Below are 19,702 nucleotides of genomic sequence, written 5' to 3'. Positions count from 1 at the left end.
ATAAGAAGTTCAATGTACTTACTGTACCCGTTTCTCTCGTACCCTATCTTTTCTCACACAGGACTTCGTGTTTACGGTAGAAGCAGTTGCCTATTAGTTATCTACCAGGTTGTAAGTTGTCATTTTGTCAGTATAACTTGACCATTTACACCTAGCGCGATAGTATTCAACGATAGCGGAACGAAAACGATAAAATCGTTTTAAAAAAATATTCCCCAGCCAGCTTGGCCACCGCAGAATCGATATTTTCATATTATTAGTACAATTAAGACTAGAACGATTTGGCATCGCATACGAAATATACATCACATGCTCGTATCGCCACACGTGCATATATATATATTCGTAGGTCTGCATACGACAGACGGCGATGACAGTCGATACTCGTGCGTTTTTGCCGTGCTCGATTCGTTTACACTATTCATTATCTAAAGGACATGTCGAACGCAAGGCTAGATTCGTTTATACCGTGATGAATACCGTGATTATATTAGGTGCGCGCTGGCTGCACGGCGGCCGTCTTACTCAACGCTTAGGAAGTACCTGATTGGTTGACTGGCGGGCTGACCGATTCAATCAATCAATCAACAACCATCAGCTCGCTGCTTAGTTTGCTAACTGATTAGCTAACCAATGATAAGGAATAGCGGCCGAATGTGTGAGAAGATCTTTCAAGGCAGACTGAAGCCGGGCGGCGAATTGGCTGTCCTGGTGCATGTGTGTGTATTGCAGATGTCGGCGTCCCGATGCCAGGTTATAGAGTTAGGTTCTGGGCCACCGTCAGCAGGTCGTGAAACCTTAGACGGACTAGTTTGCCCCGATGGCAGGAGATAGCGGTGACAGCGGCAACCTATTTAACCGACGCCAGTCAGAGGAGAGCAATCCAGCAAGTTGCCTACAAGGACCAAGCGTCTAGTCAAGGGTAGAGACATCGTCTCAACGAGTGATCGCTACTCGTAGTCCTGACAGGCCGCCACTGTCCAGCATCATCGCTTCTCTTTGAAGACCTCCTAGACGGTAGTGCGGGGAGTTTTTCCATCAACAAATCGTTGTAACGATAACTGTCATTTTCAGTGAAGTCCATACGATCGATGGTGTTTACATAGCTTTGTCTCCATTTAGAGAGTTTATGGATCCTGTAGCGACTTCGCGCTTCGATGTATTTTGGTGGCCTTCATTATTAGGGTAAGATTAACTCGTTCGACTCTCTCGCATGGTGCACACGCGCTTCTACGAAGAACATAGCTCTGCTAGAAAGTACCTACACAGTATAGTATTTATTATTCAAGTAATGTTGACATCAAATTAGAATTTTACTACTGTTTTTTTTTACTGTAATGCCTGTCTGCCAAAAAGTACTTCACTTGATAATTTTGACACATAAACTTGTTAATATATTTTTATACTACTAGCTTGTAGCGTAAGAACTATACAACGAAATAAATGCTAGTACAAGGCACCATAGTTGCTTTCAAATATCTGAGAACTGAAAATTTTGAATTAGTTCTAGAAACATGATAATGGTCTATAGTAGGGGGACTGCCGCAAACTACTAATTCGGTTAGAGTTTCGTATCGAAAGACGGACAGACACGTTTGAAGAGTCGCCAGCTTCAATGTTGATCCTCAATCTTCCTTGATCCCTATGAACAAAACTTCAATGTAGTGTTTTGTTCGTTCGGCTCGAGTCAGAAAACTGGATTGATCTTCTCGGCGGAGTAGTTCTTCATTGAAGGCCAGGTGCGTAAATGTGGCTTTGTAGAAACAATTGGTCTTTTTTACACGGAACAAACAGTCATTCAACATTAAAATCAATTGAAATTGCTTAATATAATTAGCTTCACATTTCCATTCCCATACGTATCTTGGACAAACTGCTAACTAACTCCAGTTTAAGTTGAGATTTAAATTTTTATGTAATCTAGACGTTTATTAACTTTCATATCGCTAAGCTCACACTGAAGATGCTGTGAACGCTACGTCTGCAAACCGGGCTCATGATTCCGTCTTCTCTAATCAGTTGCAACGAACATAAAACTAATACGACAGTCACATTGTGAAGAGCTAGACGCTATTTTAGGACCAGTGCCACTAGGAATGCTTATACTGTAAGCTGCTGATGTTAACCAAAGGTATATATGTTAAATGTTTTTCCAGCATTCTATAGTTTTTAAGTCCACGACATGTTATTCGATTTGCTACAAAAGTCAGAATATACAAAATACAAATTAGGATATGGGCAGAATATTCTAACGCAGCAAATACTTGATTGAAGATTTTCCTGAAACGGGGTGCACGGGTCACTATAAAGAGTCACAAAAGGTCGCTTCAATGCAGGATAAGAGTGCTCATGTCCCGCACTGATGACCACATGGTTTAATTATTCTTGATATACATTTTTACCCTTATCAAATTGTATTACGAATAGTTTTGAATTAATGCAGTGTTGTTTCTGTAGCTCGCTTCGACCCGGTTGCTATAGAAATTTACTTTCGTTCTAGTCTAAACACCTACAAATAAGGTGGTATACCGCACTGACTAACTCTGGGGAGCTCGTAGACAGAGAGCACGTGTACGTCAATAATTTCCTTCTTCTTTCGCTTCAAATAGAGACTTCTTTTTTTAAACTTCAATAGACATTTAGCTAATGGCTACATTACGCAAATTAAAACCAGACTCCCTTTTTCACGTATGCAGTCCTATATAGGGTATTAAGAATAACTTAAATTTTGTAATTTAGATGATTTGAACGCGCGAAAAGCGTATCGGTTTTACGTAAAGCAGAGTCTTAACTAAGAAAATATGTAACGTTAATCGTATGGCACTTCCGGGACCACCCACACATTATTAGACGCAAGTCTACTAACAAAACCCAAAGATTTCATCGATAACCCCAATGATCTCTTGATCAAACCGGTCAGCTGCTACTGCGGCTGTTTAGGTGCTAGCGAGGTAATTGCTATGGGACCTAGTTGCTGGGTTTACAGGCCGCACAGCAGATATCGCACCCTACCTCGAAAAGAGTCCAACTAGTGTGTATTGGAAGCTTGATTACAGAGTTGGAACTCTCCATATGTAAAACAAGCCCGGTATTAGACGAGTCCTTGCTACGGGTCTGGTATTGGGGGATGAGCAACGTCATGGTTTTTTACGTATCACTCTCAAGGCCTCTAAGCGGTCATGGTTTTTTTAAGCTTATAAATTTTTTGTGTAGGCAAAACCTCGAACACAAAATGCAGAATATGCAAACTGGGTGAGAATGGCGACGTTCAGCACCCTTTTGAGGGCCGGCCTGCCGTATTCGAGAGCAAATGCTAGCACCTAAGAGGCCCGTTTGATCACTTCGGTTCCCTTTCATGCCAAGATCTGGCAGGCTACCTTATGAAAGACCGCTTCTCATTGATTCCCGTCAGAAGGTTTTCCTCAGATATACTGCCACAGAAAGACTTTGCAGGCGCCGGACGCAATTGGAATAGGCCTAAAGAACGCTACGACCGCAGGGCTCGATTAGAGAGGTTTCGAAGTAAGATTAAATAACGGTCCCACGTCTTTCTGTTTTCGAAAGGGCGGTGCATGGAAAGAAGCTTTGGCTTCAACGGGTGAAACGCCCATACTAGTGCTTTAAGTGGGCATTTCCCTTTTCCAAAGAATAATAGCAGGGCTACACTCAACTACATCCTTTAAATGCGATTTCTTCTAGTTTGCCCAGTGTCTTAAACATTTCGTCAGGAGCCGTTCAGATAAGTTAAGGTTCAAGTTCTATCGTTTCTTCGAGTATTATATATTGCGCAGCAATTGACGAGATATCACTATTGATTTAATACTCATCTTATAATGTATTTAAGTTAATCGTCTGCTATATATTCAGCTTATTTAATGCAGCTTATTTAGCAATAAGATTTGTAAGTCAATGACACGTTACCCGCCTGATTTCAATTTTAATATACAAAACGACAGATACCTCTAGACAAGAACATTACTGGTCGTTGTAACCCCGTCAAAGACCCAAACCCACATAGTGAATATTATGAATTGCTTCATAATATTCACTATACATAGTAGCACGCAGATAGTAGCAGTGTGGCCGGCTCAGAGTTTAACGTTGGTAGTAACTATAGTTGAGAGCTTCAGTAGATGATGCTTCAATTACTTGAGCATCATGAGTACGTTTGCGGGGGTGTAAACCACAGGAACGCTATATACTTAAGGAACAAGTAAGAGTTGGCTTAGTTAGTCGAGTCACACGACAAGGACATACGTCTTATGTTTAGATTTTATCACAGTTATTCTGCTTGGGGGTGCAGTGACATTGAAAGGTAAATACTGATATGTTGTAAGTTGATGAGGTCGTGAAATGCTTACAAAATGGCCATGTCCAAGAATTACTGGAGCTGCACAAGCTTCTGAATTAGAAGCAAGAGAAAGAACAAAAACAAACAACAAACTATCATGCATTGTGGCCCATTTAGCTTATTGTTGGATGGGCGGTTGTCAAGAGCGTTAGTCAATATCTCTAGCATCTCGCTAAGGAAAGAGTGAGACAGCCTGCCGCACGGATCCACTAAGATATATTCTAAACAAATGAAGAGCTCGACAAGGACAGCCACAGAGCTGTTGCTTTCGCAGTGTTCCGTTCTTCCCCGCGCGTTTCTCGTCTTAGGAACTATAAACGAAAGTGAAAACGTGAAAGTGTCTTAATACAACTATCTAAGCTAGTGTGCGCAATCATCGAATTGATTCTGAGCGATCGAATCAATTGGACGATTCATAGTTGTCATTGTTAAATACTTAAAGGATATTATCTAGTTCTAGCCTCGAAGATTTTGCACTCGATGCACATGCAGAAACCCAGCTGAGGACAGAACTGTGTTAAAAAATAACGTCTAATCTTTCAGGCATCATATAAAGGAAACCCACAAATAAAGGAAAAAAGGCTGATTATTTAGCTATCAGGTCCTTGTACGAGCGCGGCAATTATCGTCTGTTGAAGCAACGACCGCTATTGGAATTGAGAAAATCGTGTGCAGTATAGTCCCTAAGATGGCATCTCGCTCGACGAACAGTTCCCTAATCATCGAGGATGCAACACCTGATGATGCAGGAACCATTATAGACCTAATCAAGGAACTAGCAATTTATGAGAATATGCTTGACCAGGTATGACCACAGATTTCTTGAATCGGGCATATTCATTTATAATGATATTAATAAGTTATGCCTATTACTATTCGTTACATTGCAGTTTTATTATATAATACTACGTTTTATATGCAGTATGCAGCTTTAGGAAAAACGTTTGTGAAAAGCCTTTGTTTACTAATATTCCTGTATTCTCACATGTACCGCAAAATTACGCTGCCAAAGTTTAGATTTAATTTACAGGAAAAGTGTGTATAATAAATAATTCCTCTAAATGTCTGAAAGAATTTTTAGCCGGCCATGGAACCATCTATCTATTTATACCAGGAAAGATAAATCATTTGTATCGGCAATAAAACCCCTTTATGTCCCAATAAGGAGATTGTGTTCACACTCATTAGATACAATATTGTCGAAAAGATGCTAAACTATCACCTTATAACACTATACATATTTTTTCCATACGTCATTGCAAGAGTCCATCTGTCTGTCTTTTGTTATTTCAGTGAACACATAGTGCTTTTTTTAGTTATATTAAATCGGGTACGTTCGTCGACACAATCTAGGGATCGTGGGCCGACCGATTTAAATTCACTCACGGAAAATATAGCCATTGAACCTGTTGATGTTCGAATAAGTTAGTAGACACCTTTGACGTCTACGATACGCTAAGGGTTCGTCCTTTGTTTCTATCTTCTTGTACAAAGACTAACCGGTTTAGCAACGACACCGGGTATGCCCGCATAGCTTCAGAATTAGGGCGCCATTGGGGTGTCTGTGCGGTATCAGTTCTGAAGTCATTGCTGGTAGAATAAAGCAACTCTGCGTAATTGGCCCTTAAGAACGCATACGTATATAAAAATTCCGGCCAGCTTGAGGAAGGAGAAAAAGACCGTTTAACCTAATAAACGGTAGACATATCGATCAAGAAACTAAATAGACTGCCGTACGATGTTGTATAGAATATTATATTGTGTAGAAATAAAGTCACACCTTGAGATCTATTTACGTAAATTGCAGGTGAAATTAACTGCAGCGGAGTTGAAAGCCGATCTTTCCGACAAACAACCTTGGGGTTTAAAAGCCAAAGTTGCTAAGTTATTGGGCACAACCGGTGAGCGCGAGACCGTCGGATACGCTTTGTACTTTTTCCGATTTGACGACTTACAAGGAAAGAGAACCGTGTATATGGAAGACCTCTATGTTAGACCTGCCGTTCGGCGCATAGGTAGCTATATATGTATACATTGTGGCAAACAACGATGATTCGTAAATACTAATGTGTCCTTTTCGACGTTGCAGCAATCCTTTAATAGCTTTATTATGGTTCGCATATTATCCTGCTTCCGCAATAGCAAACTGTTACATTTTTTTTTTGCTACAGGACTGAGTTTAAGTTCAGAGTCATTAAATTTTTTCTTCATATGTAAATATATATAAATGAAGTATCGTTGAACTTGTTATGATACAATATGATAGAACCCTATTGAGATGGTGCTTTGATACGAAAGAAGTACGCGGGAGTTTGTGGTCTAAGATAGGCGAGAGAGAATGTTTGTCTCAGCCCTGCTGCTTACCGCAGCTTTACTTTGCATTCGTGTAGTTCATGCATTCGGGCTACCGATAACGCTAAGAAGACGCCTAAAGAGCCCCTCGTAGGTATTATAGACGCAGCAAACAAGAAGATGGTAGACAAAACGTGTCTGCGAATCGCATTTCTTCCTATCTCTTCGAAGACGCTGATGGCTTAACGGCCTGCTCTGCCCTTTCAAGTGGCTATCACAGCGTGTTGCGCAATGGCGTACTCGCATCTGCACAAACGCCTTTGTGCGAACGCATAAAACCAGTAGCTTTCTTTGACGCTACGTTACGTCGGCAAATATCCACGGAAGACGAAAACCGTTTTGACAAGATAGTTAGCTAGGTTCTAGCTTTCATGCAGATTAAACAGCTATGATCAAGTGACTGAAAAAGACAATTTTATATGTAGAAATGCCTTCGATACCAAAGCGTACACTCTTCTAAATTAGTTACTAACGATATCACTCCAATTCCACTGAATCAATGCTCTGATGAGAGGCTACGTCAATTTACATACATAGAGTAATTGGTACCGAAGTCCAGTTCATTGGATGAGAAAAGACGTATTTGACATATAAAGCTATTCGCGAATAAAATTCGAAAAAAGCATATCGAGCTATTTACAGACGTTCTCTGTCAAGCTCATTTGTAAACACTGTCTGCGCGAGAGACGCGCGCCATCTTGAATTTGTTGCCAGATTCATACACACAATAAACTAATCTTATCTCATCAATCAGGTATCGGTATGACCTTGTGGCGTTCCGTGGCACAACATGGACTAGAAGAAAGATGCACGCAGTTACAGTTCGCTGTTTTAGAATGGAACAAACTGGGAACTGATTTCTACAAAAAAGTCGGCGCATTTGATCGTACTTTAAGCTATGGCGTGAGATTATACCGCAACAACCTCACGAAAACGGAGAGGAAGAAAGCGGTCTTGTCGGCTCTCATCTAAAAATATCTAAGTCAGTTAAACGGTTTGGATGACTGTAATTTACTAGGAAATACATGATTATTTAAATAACAACTATGGAAGTGAATACAATAATACTAAGTAATTACAACAACGTAAGAAAAACTGTACAAAACGTCTCTAAACAAGAACAATTAATTCACTAATTTTGTAATTAATTAATTAATTTTGTAATTAATTTTGTTAATTAAAATGTAACAATATAATATAACATATTATATTATAATTAAGTTATTAAAAAATCTGACGGCAGTTAATTCACTAATTTGATAATTAAATTAATAATTCCTAGACGACGCTTGGAAGGCGCAGCGAAGCTCGTTTTGGTTAACCAAATGACACATATATTTGAAACAATGAATGAAGCGTCAATATGCTTTTACTTGTACTATATTTGTGCTGAATTAGAATAAAGAACTATACTATTTCGACAAAACCAAGCTTAGGACACATAATGTCTGCAACTAAATTCTAAAAGAGACAACTTATCCCAACTCAACATAAAGTTCGATACTTTGTTCAAGTCTGAGAAAGACAAGTGAAAAAAACTTAGCCTTTTCAATGTGCAACCTTGCACCCATAACTTAGTCGCGAATGTCGTTTTTTAAAAAGAGAATGCCAATATTGTAAAATTTTCTTCCAGATTGTAATTCAGTAACCCAGTGAAAGACCAAAATGGTGCGCGTGTTATTCATTCTTTCAAGGACGCTACATGGGCTTTCACGGAAGAGCTACGACTCGTTTCTTACAAAATTCTTTTTATTAGAGTATAAGAGAATGCCATAATTAATAGAATCTATTTTATCGAATTTTCCCGAACTCATTTATGTATGGAAGCGCACTTAAAAATCAAAAAAGTTCTTCGTTATAAACACAAGTTTGCGTCCCTGGATTAGGCCAATAACTCTGGAAGAGACGTCGTCTGCTTAAATACGGAGACAGATGTGTACAAATATCACTGTGTAGTGCCATCGAAATTAAATGTTCTGAGAGGTAAACATATTTTTAAATAGAAAAAGATCAATATTTGCTACCTGATAATACGAAATAAGTAGTTCGTCGTTTATAACACTTGCGGAAGTGAACAAAATATGATACGTCTATCTGTCTATCCGTATACAAACTTAATGCATCATTAACAGTCGTATACACAGTCGTGGCAGCAGTATACAGTCGTTTCAATATTGACGTGTATTGAAACAACCGTATACAACGATAGAGAGGACTAAATAGGATGGATACAATTCCTTAAACGAGCTATACAACCAAAGTTGGAAGAGTTTCCTACAATTATCTGAAATACCTAAGTGTTTATATGTAAAATAGAATATTTATATGCAGGTTTACTTGTCTACCAACCAATTTTGAAAAAAGGAATTCAACGTACAGGTTACGCTGATTACAGCTTATATATATATACTGGGTCTCTAATATCTCGATAATTCAAAGGACCCATCCGTAAAACTAGTGCGCAGTGATAATATCTACAATTTAGATTTTTATTTTCGTAGACCTGCCCCAGTTAGCTTTGTAAAGGGAAACTTTAGTATTAGATCTCTAATTTTATCCACTTACTATATCAATTAAAATCAGTGCCACATCACACTCAAATAAAGTAGTAAAGGATTTCAGTATATGATATAAACGAAAAAGCTGTAAAGCTGACCTTAAATTTAGAGCACCGAACAAAAATAGCGTCCGTCAATAAACGGTCTAGGAAAATGTTGCTAGACCGTTTCTTCGCGATCAGAAAATCAATTCCGGACGCTGCCTTAGCGCTAGAGTTGGAATACTGGTCGTACCAAAGCCGCGCAAAACTTACGATACTTTCATGCCCTACTCACTTGTAAACATGAATCGGAAGCAACAGAAGCTTCCCTAACGCGGCTTTGCTCTCTAAGATCTTGGCACTGAAATCTGTGTTCGAACGTTCATGAATTCATTACTGTGTCTGTGCTAAACATTAACTTAATCTCCACTGCACAGTATGCTCATATCTGAGGCAATGGTTAGTAACAGTCATGGGGCTTAACTTACAGACGTTAATGTAATCATACCGGTATGTGTTAATTCGAGCTATTATAATATACACAGGTTAAACAAAAGCACAACTGCATGGATGTCAAGGTAACTAACCTACAAAATGGAAGATCCAGCTGCCTTTCATATTAAATGACTTGTAACATCTTAGTCTAAGTTAAAAGTTCCATCAGATTTTTCTTCCAAGGGTTTATCCCTTCGTCGACAACAATTCGTCGACTTTAATGATTAAATGCCTTGGGACTATAGCATAATCCACGAAGTGCCGATTCATCCCTAGGATTTCGTTCACGTCGTCTGAACTTTCTGCACGATCCAGCGTAGTAGATACAAATTTTTAATCGTTACTGCATGAAACTAAACGCAACACATTTTATACAATTATAGTTCGCATAGGCTTTCTCAAACATATACAAATTTACAAAAAAAATGGCATATAAACACCATGGCATAAACGGTTACTGAATGGTTTGGTGAAATGAGGTAATCCAGAGTCACAGTTTGTACTCGAGAAATTATTTCATACAAAAGAAACAAGAACGCGCAGTTTACAACCAGACGTATTACTTCCGAGACAGACATTTTGCCAAAGCAACGACGTCAAGCGAGGTGATATCTAATAAAAGGAAACAGGCTGCGCCGAACATTCTTGATCACGGCAGATAATTACGAATAAGATCAAAAGCACTATCAACTAGCATAGCTAGAATGGCCAGTTTTTCTGGGTTGCTCGCAGCTGACCAGCCTTCAAATGACCATCGAGAGTATTTATCGAACCGACTGTAAGGATAATATTCCATGTCTTTTTGCTACTGGCGAGGACCCAATTTGCTATATAACACGAGCCAATATAATGAGCTAGATAAGCCGCTACGGAAAGATAATATTGGAATTCTCTAAAAACATTTGCAATTTAAGCCCTACATCGTAAATAAATGAAGGATTCAACTGCTTAGCAATCGTGGAAATAAAGTGTAGGCTCTTCACACAATCGGCAATTCACTGTTCTACTTACTCTTCCATTTTCACGAAGCCCTAAAAAAAGCCCCAGTTTTCTATCTTCAATTTCGAGTGATCCAGAATGCCGGTTTTGAACAAACGAACGAAATAAATCAACTGGATAAAAGATATATTAGAGAACAGCGGGTTTATATAATTTATTAAGCTCCGTTTGGCATCCTCGTGCTTATCAAATGACCTGCTTTCAAAGGACTGAATAAATAACTTTCAAAATCTCAAGCTGCTTACCTTTTCCAGTGTAAAAGGATCACCTTTTAGAGTTCTGCACTTACAAAGCCTAAAGAAGATTCAAGGTTATAATATATACTATTTGCATAGGCAATTTTTTACAAAGCTTATAAGTACTAATTCTGGCGTCAGGTTTTCTCTAGTATTTAAAGATTTCTAGCCTAAACGAGCTGGAGACAGCATGAGCTGAGTGGTAAATGCACACTCCTTTGAGTGCCTTGCGATAATAATGAAGAGAATGCGACCATTGCGGATGCAGATCTGAGCGTTGGCAAATAGTTACGGCTTCGGTGATATATAGTTAGCAATGTCATTTGATAGGTCTGTTGGACAAATATCCAGAAAGTCCAGCAGGACCCACCCCGGCTAGAGCTTCTATTCGGGGCAAGTCTTGATGCGATACCGAAGAGGCGATTACGAGGATTGGTTCACACAGTAATAGTATCCGGAAACGAAATGAATAGAATTTGACGCTATATGTGAGTTCTTAGAAATACATGAAGCGATGTTGCCTGTAATTGCTTCGAAATGTAATGGTGTAACACTATATATCATGCTTAAGAAAGCGGTGCTTTTCAGTCAGATGACTTCCCTACAGTTCGATTACGATGACAGAAAAGGATGGAAAAGAACGAAGATTAACGCACTCTCTGACCGAAACTTTTCGGATGGCCTTACCATGAAACGCTGAATTTATTCACAAAGACACATTCACAATGTTACATGCTCGGTACTTCATCGTGCGGAATATCGAACATGCTACTGAAGTCATGAACAAAAACCAATTCCAAAAACGAGGACTTTGCGACTATTTGCCCTATTTTTTTTGCAACACCTGACACTTCCCAGCGTTTTCTAAGCAATTTTTCTATAAGATGTTTCCTTTCTGCACAGAAAAAGTATGCAGATAAAAAAAAATCAGACGCTTAGACTGACGGCATATTAGTGTAGGTAAGTGTACGAGCATAACCACGGTTTGATTTTCGTCTCATTTAAAACGTCATACCTGAAACTTCAAAACTGAAGTTTCCTATAATAAATCTTCTCAAAAAGGCATATTTTAAAAATACTGTAACTTATCTATTTTCTTCACTCCATTAGTGCCCAGCCAGACGATGAATGCATAGTTTATGCTGCAAACCCAGGCCGTTCTGTAACGTCAACGCATCCAGCTCAGTAAGCTTTGTATCATCAGCAAAAACGTGCATCAGACGTCTTTCCATCATCCCAAATATTGTAAATGCTGCAATGCACAAATGCTGCGTTAAGTAGTATAGGTTGGAACAGTCATTAAGAGCAACTTGCTGCGTAACCAAGTGTCATATTAAATAAAATTAATAAATAGATTGTTTTTATTGCGACATAGAAGTGTTTCATATTTTGATTCTTGGTTACTTAGGTGATAAAAATGTAACATCAATAATGATATTTACAGTTGATCTTCGATGGTTGAATGTACAGATGATCTGTACATTCAAACAGGGTAATATTTTGAAGTTTCTTAAAATCAAATTAAAATGTTTGTGAAAACTCATATTGAAATATCTCTAATACATATCGTTTGCAACAAAGCGATTTTCAAGGAATAATCCATGAGATAACAGAAATGGAACAAGCAGTATTCTTTGCATTGGTCAACTTTTAACTTGAGGACTAAAAAGCAGCGTGAATTTTTAGTTACAGTTTTACTAATTAAGCGTCACTGTGATAGAAACGACCGCGTATGACGCCATGAAAGTTTCATCGTTTCACTAATCCTCAAGGGCAGATAAAACGAAGCTGATCCAATCAGATGATGACAATATATCATCTGTTAAATATGCACAAATCGTCTTCAACTAATGGCATACTGCAATACACTCAGATAGTAAGAGTTAGAGCAAAACGACGACTTATCATAACAAGTAATGTTTCATTGAAAAGTGTTTTACAATGACATCTTTTTCGAAAACTTCTCTACTTTGAACATGAGTAGAACTAAGAAATAAAACATTCCGTTGTAAAAATACAGGCAAACAGTACACATGCGTATACGTCTTTTCGCAGTAAGCATAAACGATCAACGTCTTGCCAGTTTTAGTAAGGCCGTGGTTATAATAATCAAGTGTTGCTTATTATAATACAAATATCGCGGAGGCATAAATGTTCTAACTGCGTTTACAGGAACCTATTCTTTTAAGGCTATCGAAGTTGATGATGGTCTATTCACCAGAGTTAGTGCAGAACTATCTAGTTGCTTTTGATTTGCCAGTATACAAAAAATCCGCATGCGATTCTTTCCGAGTATAATCCAATAATAACAAATTTTAGTATCCTTACAGTACCCGTAATGTAGTATTGACAATGCTCCTTATTGCTGGTGCAACAATTAGAGAGTTACAGGGAGCCTTCGAGGTAACCTGCTGTATTTTTAATATTGGTAAAAGACGAACATACTTTCATTTAAGCTTAAGTTTCAGTATAATCAGGCACATATAATGCATAGGCTTAATCTTCTAATAAAAGGGCGGAGCTGCTGCTGATACAAAGGTGACTATCTCGGTTGATCACAAAAGTAATTGCGCCACGTAAATAAGGGCTTAGACCATGGAAAACTATCACAGGAATACAACCTTTCGGACTAAGATTCACAAAGCACCAAGAGAAACTGTTATCCCATAACTGCTAGCCAGCTGAGTTTACAATAATTATGGTGTATCTATATTGAAAAGGAGCGCACAAAACATAAACAAAAAATAATGTGGCTATAAAATTGCATGACAATGAACGCACGATACAATGAAGAACATTTTTCCATGCATAGGCGTTCGGGTCATATGGTAGATAAAGCGAACCACTCATTTTTCGTTGCGATGCTAGCCCTAAACGTGCAGCGATAAATGTACTCGAATATATTTAAGAATCTATTCAAGGGACTAGAATTAATCGAAAGAGGAGAAATACTTTTTTTACGTCATATAAACAACGCTCAAGTACTTAAAAGTGTAGGAAAACGGCTTCGATCGCTATCTCATTTCTATTGGTTTTTAACAGTTGACACAACGTCATTCACGGCTATAGAACCCACCACAGTTATAGAACTTATCACAATTGTAGAACTTATCACAGACCCCCCGACCCAGATTTTTTATATAACATATTGGAACAGAACTCGAACGCGGAGCAATTAAACAAACAAATGTGTAAAATATGCAGCAGGTTACTAATTATTAAATAAATGAATATCGGTGGCTACCGCACGACACATTAAAGTGCAGTCAAACTGCTTTCTCCGCTTTTCTATTGTTAATTGTGCTAGTGAACTAACATATGCCATTTAAGAGAATTTTTACTCTGTACTTATCCTATTGAGATTTGTGTTAGCACCTGTTTCTACATCACTATTCAGATCACTCACGAAATAAAAAATAGAAGAAAAAATTCACTTCCATAATTCTGCGGTTATTTGCTTTTCAGCATAAAATCTAGGCGGCAATCAACATTAAGTTATGCTTTTAACTTAATAACTTAATAAAAATTAGCAAGATGTCTAACATTGTCTAAGCCATAATTATATAGAAAGTTATTTAATTAAGAAAATTTGCTTCCAAAACTTGCGATCTAAACTAGTGTTGGAACCTTATCCTGCTAAATGTATTTACCAGTATACATAAACCTACCAGTATACATAAATACCAATATACATAAAGTTCATAATACTACTTTTAACATACAATTTTTTTTTTAATATATGACCATTCATGCTCTATATACTTCGTCGCATTAAGGGATTCGGCTAGGATTTCCAAGCAGAATTGAAATTCAGCGCCCCATTTGGACGGCGAGGGTAATGTTTTGGTAAAACGTACCACACACGTACCAGGCTCACAAAGTTATTCGATGTATTTAAGCCGTAATATTACCCACAAGTGTGGTTAAGCAAAGTTATGCGAGAATCTGTTAGGGTCTACTATTACAAGCTGGCTTGCAGACTTTAAAGATAGAAGTAATTGCTGTGAAGCAATCAGCTGATACTTACTGGATTAGTCTGTCCGTCATAGAAGCAAATTGCACCTATCGAAAAACAAAAAATTTAATATTCAAATTCTTTGTTCTTGTCTTTGTTTATAAACATCGCAATCTGTCATAAACCGCACTGAGAGCTAAGTGTTAGTCGAGGTACAAAAGACGCCGCAAAAATGTCGTTGGAAACAGAGGACCATCTACGGTCACAGGATCCAGAACTTATCAAGAAACTGGCAGAGACCGGTGCCACCCTTGTTATCCTAGATCTACCTGTTGGCTCCGAATTTGGTAATTATATTTTGGAAGCTTATGGTTAATAAATTTTAATTGAAATTTTTGGGAACTCGATATTAATTCTTTTTTGATTTTTGATATAATATACCATGGAGTGATGGCAATGTATCCATGTCGCACAAGCATATGATTTGAAAGCTAACCTTGAAATTTGGTTCTATATTTTTGTCAGGAATTGACATGAAGCAATGGGAAATAGGTGAAAAGTTCCGTGGAATAAAGATGATACCACCAGGAATACATTATGTCTATTACAGGTTAGTAGATGATGTCACTTATTACGTCTTATTAACCCTAAGTTAGTTTACGTTCTAGTCTTTAGAACATTTTCACGTAGCTCCCTAACGCTATTATGACTAAGTAGCAAACGAGAAATTTTTATCACCATCCTAAGAGTAATGAACGCTCGAGTAATGAGCGTGTTCATGTAACGGTTCACAATTGATATTACCTTTAAATCAAATCAAAACCTAGTATTTGTTCACAAGCCTCGTGAAGGATATTTTTATACCCTTAGTTATTCTCCATTTGTTTTCTGTGTCTAAATTAAAACGTTCATTTAGTTCTAGTAGACCTTCGAAAGTTTCACTTTATAATGTGGCTAGCCTTTTTTCATGTGTTATATATGTGTGTGCCTTCAAGGTGCTTCAGACAAGATTTTTTTAGCAATTGCAGACGCCTAACGGCCAAAAGGCTTCTTTAAGTTAAAATCTCAATTTATAGGCTGAAACGTCCTTCTTTATATTTTCAGATACGTTTTATGCCTTAATAGATAGCATAATTAATTAATCATATAATTTTACAAATCTGAAATCGTCTCTTACTGAGCCAGTATAGATGTTGCGTACTTACTCAGGTATTAAATATTTTGGATGAATCTACGTTTTGTCCTATATCAACAGATTAGTGCAAAATGTATTATCGTAGCAACAGACCGATTACTAGGTAAATTGAATTTATTTTTTAAAATGATATAAATGCAAAATTGCCATCTATGAATCTGTTATGTTATTGAGGCTTTGGAAAATAGTAAATGTAATGCATTTCTTTGTGTATTCAATAGAGCATTAGACGATTTACCGAAAATAAACATAGTAGACACCTAGAAGAGAAAGAGCGTACATATATATATATATATCTTGTATGCACTTTTCGTTGGTGGAATTGCATATTAGATGTATGTTGGTCAAATGAAAGAATTAAGTTGTTTAAATCTGTTCGCGTTGTAGATTTTACACTTACGAAAATTTTTGAAGATTTGTCACAGGTCATGACAGAAAGGATCCTTAGAGTTTTCAGCTAGTCTATGATTGCTTAATGTTTGCATTTCGGCCAATCTGTAACTATGCTCGTTGCTGTTCACCATACGTTGTTCTCTTTTTTTTCTCTTTAACACACGTATTCGCTTAAGTTACTTTAAATTACTTAATATCAGCTGAACCAACTTCCTAGCCCTAACCATTTTATACCTGTTATTATTATTATTAAAGAAAAATATCCGTACACATAGAGTTCGTTGAAGTCTCAAGTACAGTTAGCAGTAAATTTGGGAGTTAACGGACTGAAATTTTTCGCAACCCATAGCCAATGCGCACATATCGCAACATAGTTGAAATATAATATCTAACACCGTATCGATATGCTTGCTGACTTTTTTTTTGTATTTCAGCTATGTCAATAAAGATATTGTGGCACCAAGAACAGGATTTTTCCATAACTTTGTGGAGAAGACAATACTTGCATTTAGATGGGACACGAAAGAGGAGATAATCGTTAAGGTACAGGCGCGCGAGTATGACAATACGCAGTAAGATCAATGTGATTCGCTAATAACGTTAATTTTCTGCAACTAATGCGAAATTTACATAATTTATCCGTATTGTATACTCTACTAAATAGTCTATCGACACGAAAACGAAGATTACTGCGAAATCGCCTACGTTCGAATTGAAATGTTTTTTCCATTGTAATTAATATGACACTATTCAAATATTGGCCAAGTAAATAATAACCGGCTTATTTTTCTAAAATTTTCGTTAGGTAACAGATGATGAATTGGCATGTTTAGCGTTGAACCTTCGGAAATTGGATCGCTTTCTTGGGCCGTATCCGTTCGAGACCCTTAGGCAGTGGACGGCTTTGAGCGATCGAATTAGTAAACAGCTGATCGAAAAACTGGAGCCACCTGGCGGATTGATTTTTTCGGTTAGTCAGATGGACTGAGGTGTTTTAGTTTATGAAAAACACAGTCTCATTCTGCTGCAATTGAAGACAAATTTTTCTGAATGACGACAACAATGACTCATTGCCGATCAAGTTGTCAGTATCGTGCGACACCGAGTAATCCTTTGTCTGTCTTAGCAGATATAGTTCGAACGAAGCTAACTTGAGAAATCCGATAGTAATCGTGAGCTCGAAGTTATTTTGTACATTAAGGAAGTTTACCCTAAAAATTAAAACGTATGGAAGAACATTTTTTTAAATAACCGAATTTTTTCACTTGGCTTTACAAAAAAAAAAACTTTAGGTTCAGCAATTCGAGCCTGCCAAGTATCTGCCAACAAAGAGCGGCACGGATACAAGAGCCTGTAAGATGCCGAACCTCATAGAGATGGAGGCGACAAAAATGCGTTTTACCCCGTATGTATTCGTCGTAACGATGTTTTAACTCTCATATTGATATAGAAGACGCAGTTTCTGAGGCTGGTCGCAAATTATTTGTTGATGGATTGCTAAGTAAGCCAATGAAAGCTATATAGACAATATAAAATGAGACATTTGTTGTCTGACAGTATTCGGCGCTATTTTATTAGAACAATCAACATAATGCACACAATTTATACTTAAACGATGTTATGTATCTTGAAGGAAACCCCACATATATATCAAAGATTTGTTACACAATACAAAAATAGAAGAGAAGTAAATGAAAATAATAGTTATAATAAGCAAAAAATATGCTCCGGCGAATCCGCGCACAGTTTTATAAGTTATTTTTCGAATTGAAGATATATCGCTATAAAATGAATAGTATATCACATTTAAGATACTCATTTGATTTATTGAATTTTTTCTGTTTTCAGTATTCCGAAACGTTGGCATCCTTCAGGATCGTCAGCGTCAGAAGTTACTCGTTGTAGCATGGATGGAAGCTACGTTCTCGACCAACTCCTTAAGCGTCACGGCGGAAATAACGACTTGCTTGGTAAAGCAGTTATAAAAATGGAGGTTGCTTAAATATAAATAACAAAATATACTTTTTTATTTAAGAAATCATTGAGAAGTTAATTTTTGTTTTTAACAACACGTCTGAATCAATAAACTCAGATTACTACATTGATTCCGATGATTTTAGGCGAGATACAAATGGCTTTCGTGACGTTTCTGTGTGGCCAGCTGTTTGAAGGTTTTGAACAATGGAAGCGTTTATTAGCCGTGATTTGCTCAGCCGAGAGCTGTATATCACGCCAACAAATGGAGTCACTATTCCTAGCCATTATCTCGTTATTGCACTTTCAGCTGAAGGAGGTGCCTTCGGATCTTTTCATGGATATTGTGTCTAGGTAAAATCATTGAACTAACATCTAAGCTAGTTGATTCTTTTATCCAATTGCTTTAAGAACTATTATTGATTTTTTTGCGTTTGCAAAATTAACAGGCAAATATAGGTTGCGAAACAATTGACTGTTGAGATTTTTTAAGGAATAGTATATCTGGAAATTTTAAAATATCAGCTTTCATCAGAACGAAAATATAGTTATTACTGTCGACAAAATTGGCATATCTGTGTTGTAATATAGTTATCTTTCTTGACACTCACTGCCGCCTTCTATATGATTTTTTCAGGGAGAATTTTTTGGTTGTCTGTTTGAGCAATTTCTTCAGAAACATTGCTGAATCCGCGCCACCTAGCGGACCATTAAGAAATAAAGCTAACCGATTTCGGGTTTACCTTACACGCACTTTTAAATGGGACTTTGACCAAGAACCAGAAGAAGATCAACCGCAGGTTGTTGAGTTGGACAATACCCCCTGATAAAAATCATAAATCCCCATAGCACCTGTCACCCCATAAAACGAACTGACCATCGCGGGTAATGGCAAACATCTGGTCTAAGCGGGCCACATTGCTTGCAGATACAGACTGGGAAAATTTACAAATTAATTTGAATGCATACTTGTAAATATACTCCATGTGTGTACGTGACAAAAGTATTATCCATGCGAGTCACTGTAAATATATTTGTGATATATTAATAATAATAACGCTGGCGCGATTTTTCGCTTCGATGTCGTTCTATTTCAATATCTTTTACTACATTATAGTAAAATATATACAATTTAAATATCCGCAGAATGATTTTTTTCATTTAGACGCTACCTCTTGTATTCTAGTTTTACTAAAGAGAGGTATCATATAGT

At 37.4% G+C, this 19,702-nt stretch overlaps 2 protein-coding genes across 17 annotated transcripts; both read left to right on the top strand.

Annotated features, from left to right (window-relative positions):
- The first annotated feature begins 454 nt into the window (after positions 1-454).
- On the top strand, positions 455-12,349 carry LOC111247771 (thialysine N-epsilon-acetyltransferase). Of its 15 annotated transcripts, none has more exons than XM_086982500.1 (6): positions 455-1,185; positions 1,666-1,739; positions 1,952-2,131; positions 4,895-5,156; positions 6,159-6,366; positions 7,458-8,133. In XM_086982500.1, exons 4-6 carry the CDS (start codon positions 5,040-5,042, stop codon positions 7,673-7,675), a joined length of 543 nt encoding a protein of 180 aa, XP_086838626.1. In that variant the 5' UTR covers positions 455-1,185; positions 1,666-1,739; positions 1,952-2,131; positions 4,895-5,039; the 3' UTR covers positions 7,676-8,133. The 15 variants fall into 15 exon arrangements, with proteins under 15 accessions (XP_086838626.1, XP_086838625.1, XP_086838624.1 ...); XM_086982499.1 differs by having other exon boundaries at positions 1,582-1,739; XM_086982498.1 differs by having other exon boundaries at positions 1,532-1,739.
- A 2,491-nt stretch (positions 12,350-14,840) lies between these two features.
- LOC111247559 (protein AAR2 homolog) lies at positions 14,841-19,570 on the top strand. Of its 2 annotated transcripts, XM_022798635.2 has the most exons (8): positions 14,842-15,274; positions 15,453-15,537; positions 16,950-17,058; positions 17,321-17,485; positions 17,808-17,920; positions 18,364-18,485; positions 18,636-18,843; positions 19,127-19,570. In XM_022798635.2, exons 1-8 carry the CDS (start codon positions 15,160-15,162, stop codon positions 19,314-19,316), a joined length of 1,107 nt encoding a protein of 368 aa, XP_022654370.1. In that variant the 5' UTR covers positions 14,842-15,159; the 3' UTR covers positions 19,317-19,570. The 2 variants fall into 2 exon arrangements, with proteins under 2 accessions (XP_086838616.1, XP_022654370.1); XM_086982490.1 differs by lacking the exon at positions 17,321-17,485 and having other exon boundaries at positions 14,841-15,274.
- Positions 19,571-19,702: the final 132 nt, after the last annotated feature.

Source organism: Varroa destructor, unplaced genomic scaffold (genome assembly GCF_002443255.2).
Source record: "Varroa destructor unplaced genomic scaffold, Vdes_3.0 BEIS01000003.1, whole genome shotgun sequence".
Lineage (NCBI taxonomy): Eukaryota > Metazoa > Arthropoda > Arachnida > Mesostigmata > Varroidae > Varroa > Varroa destructor.
Note: the sequence above shows the minus strand (reverse complement) of the source record. Positions and strands in the feature narration are given on the sequence as shown.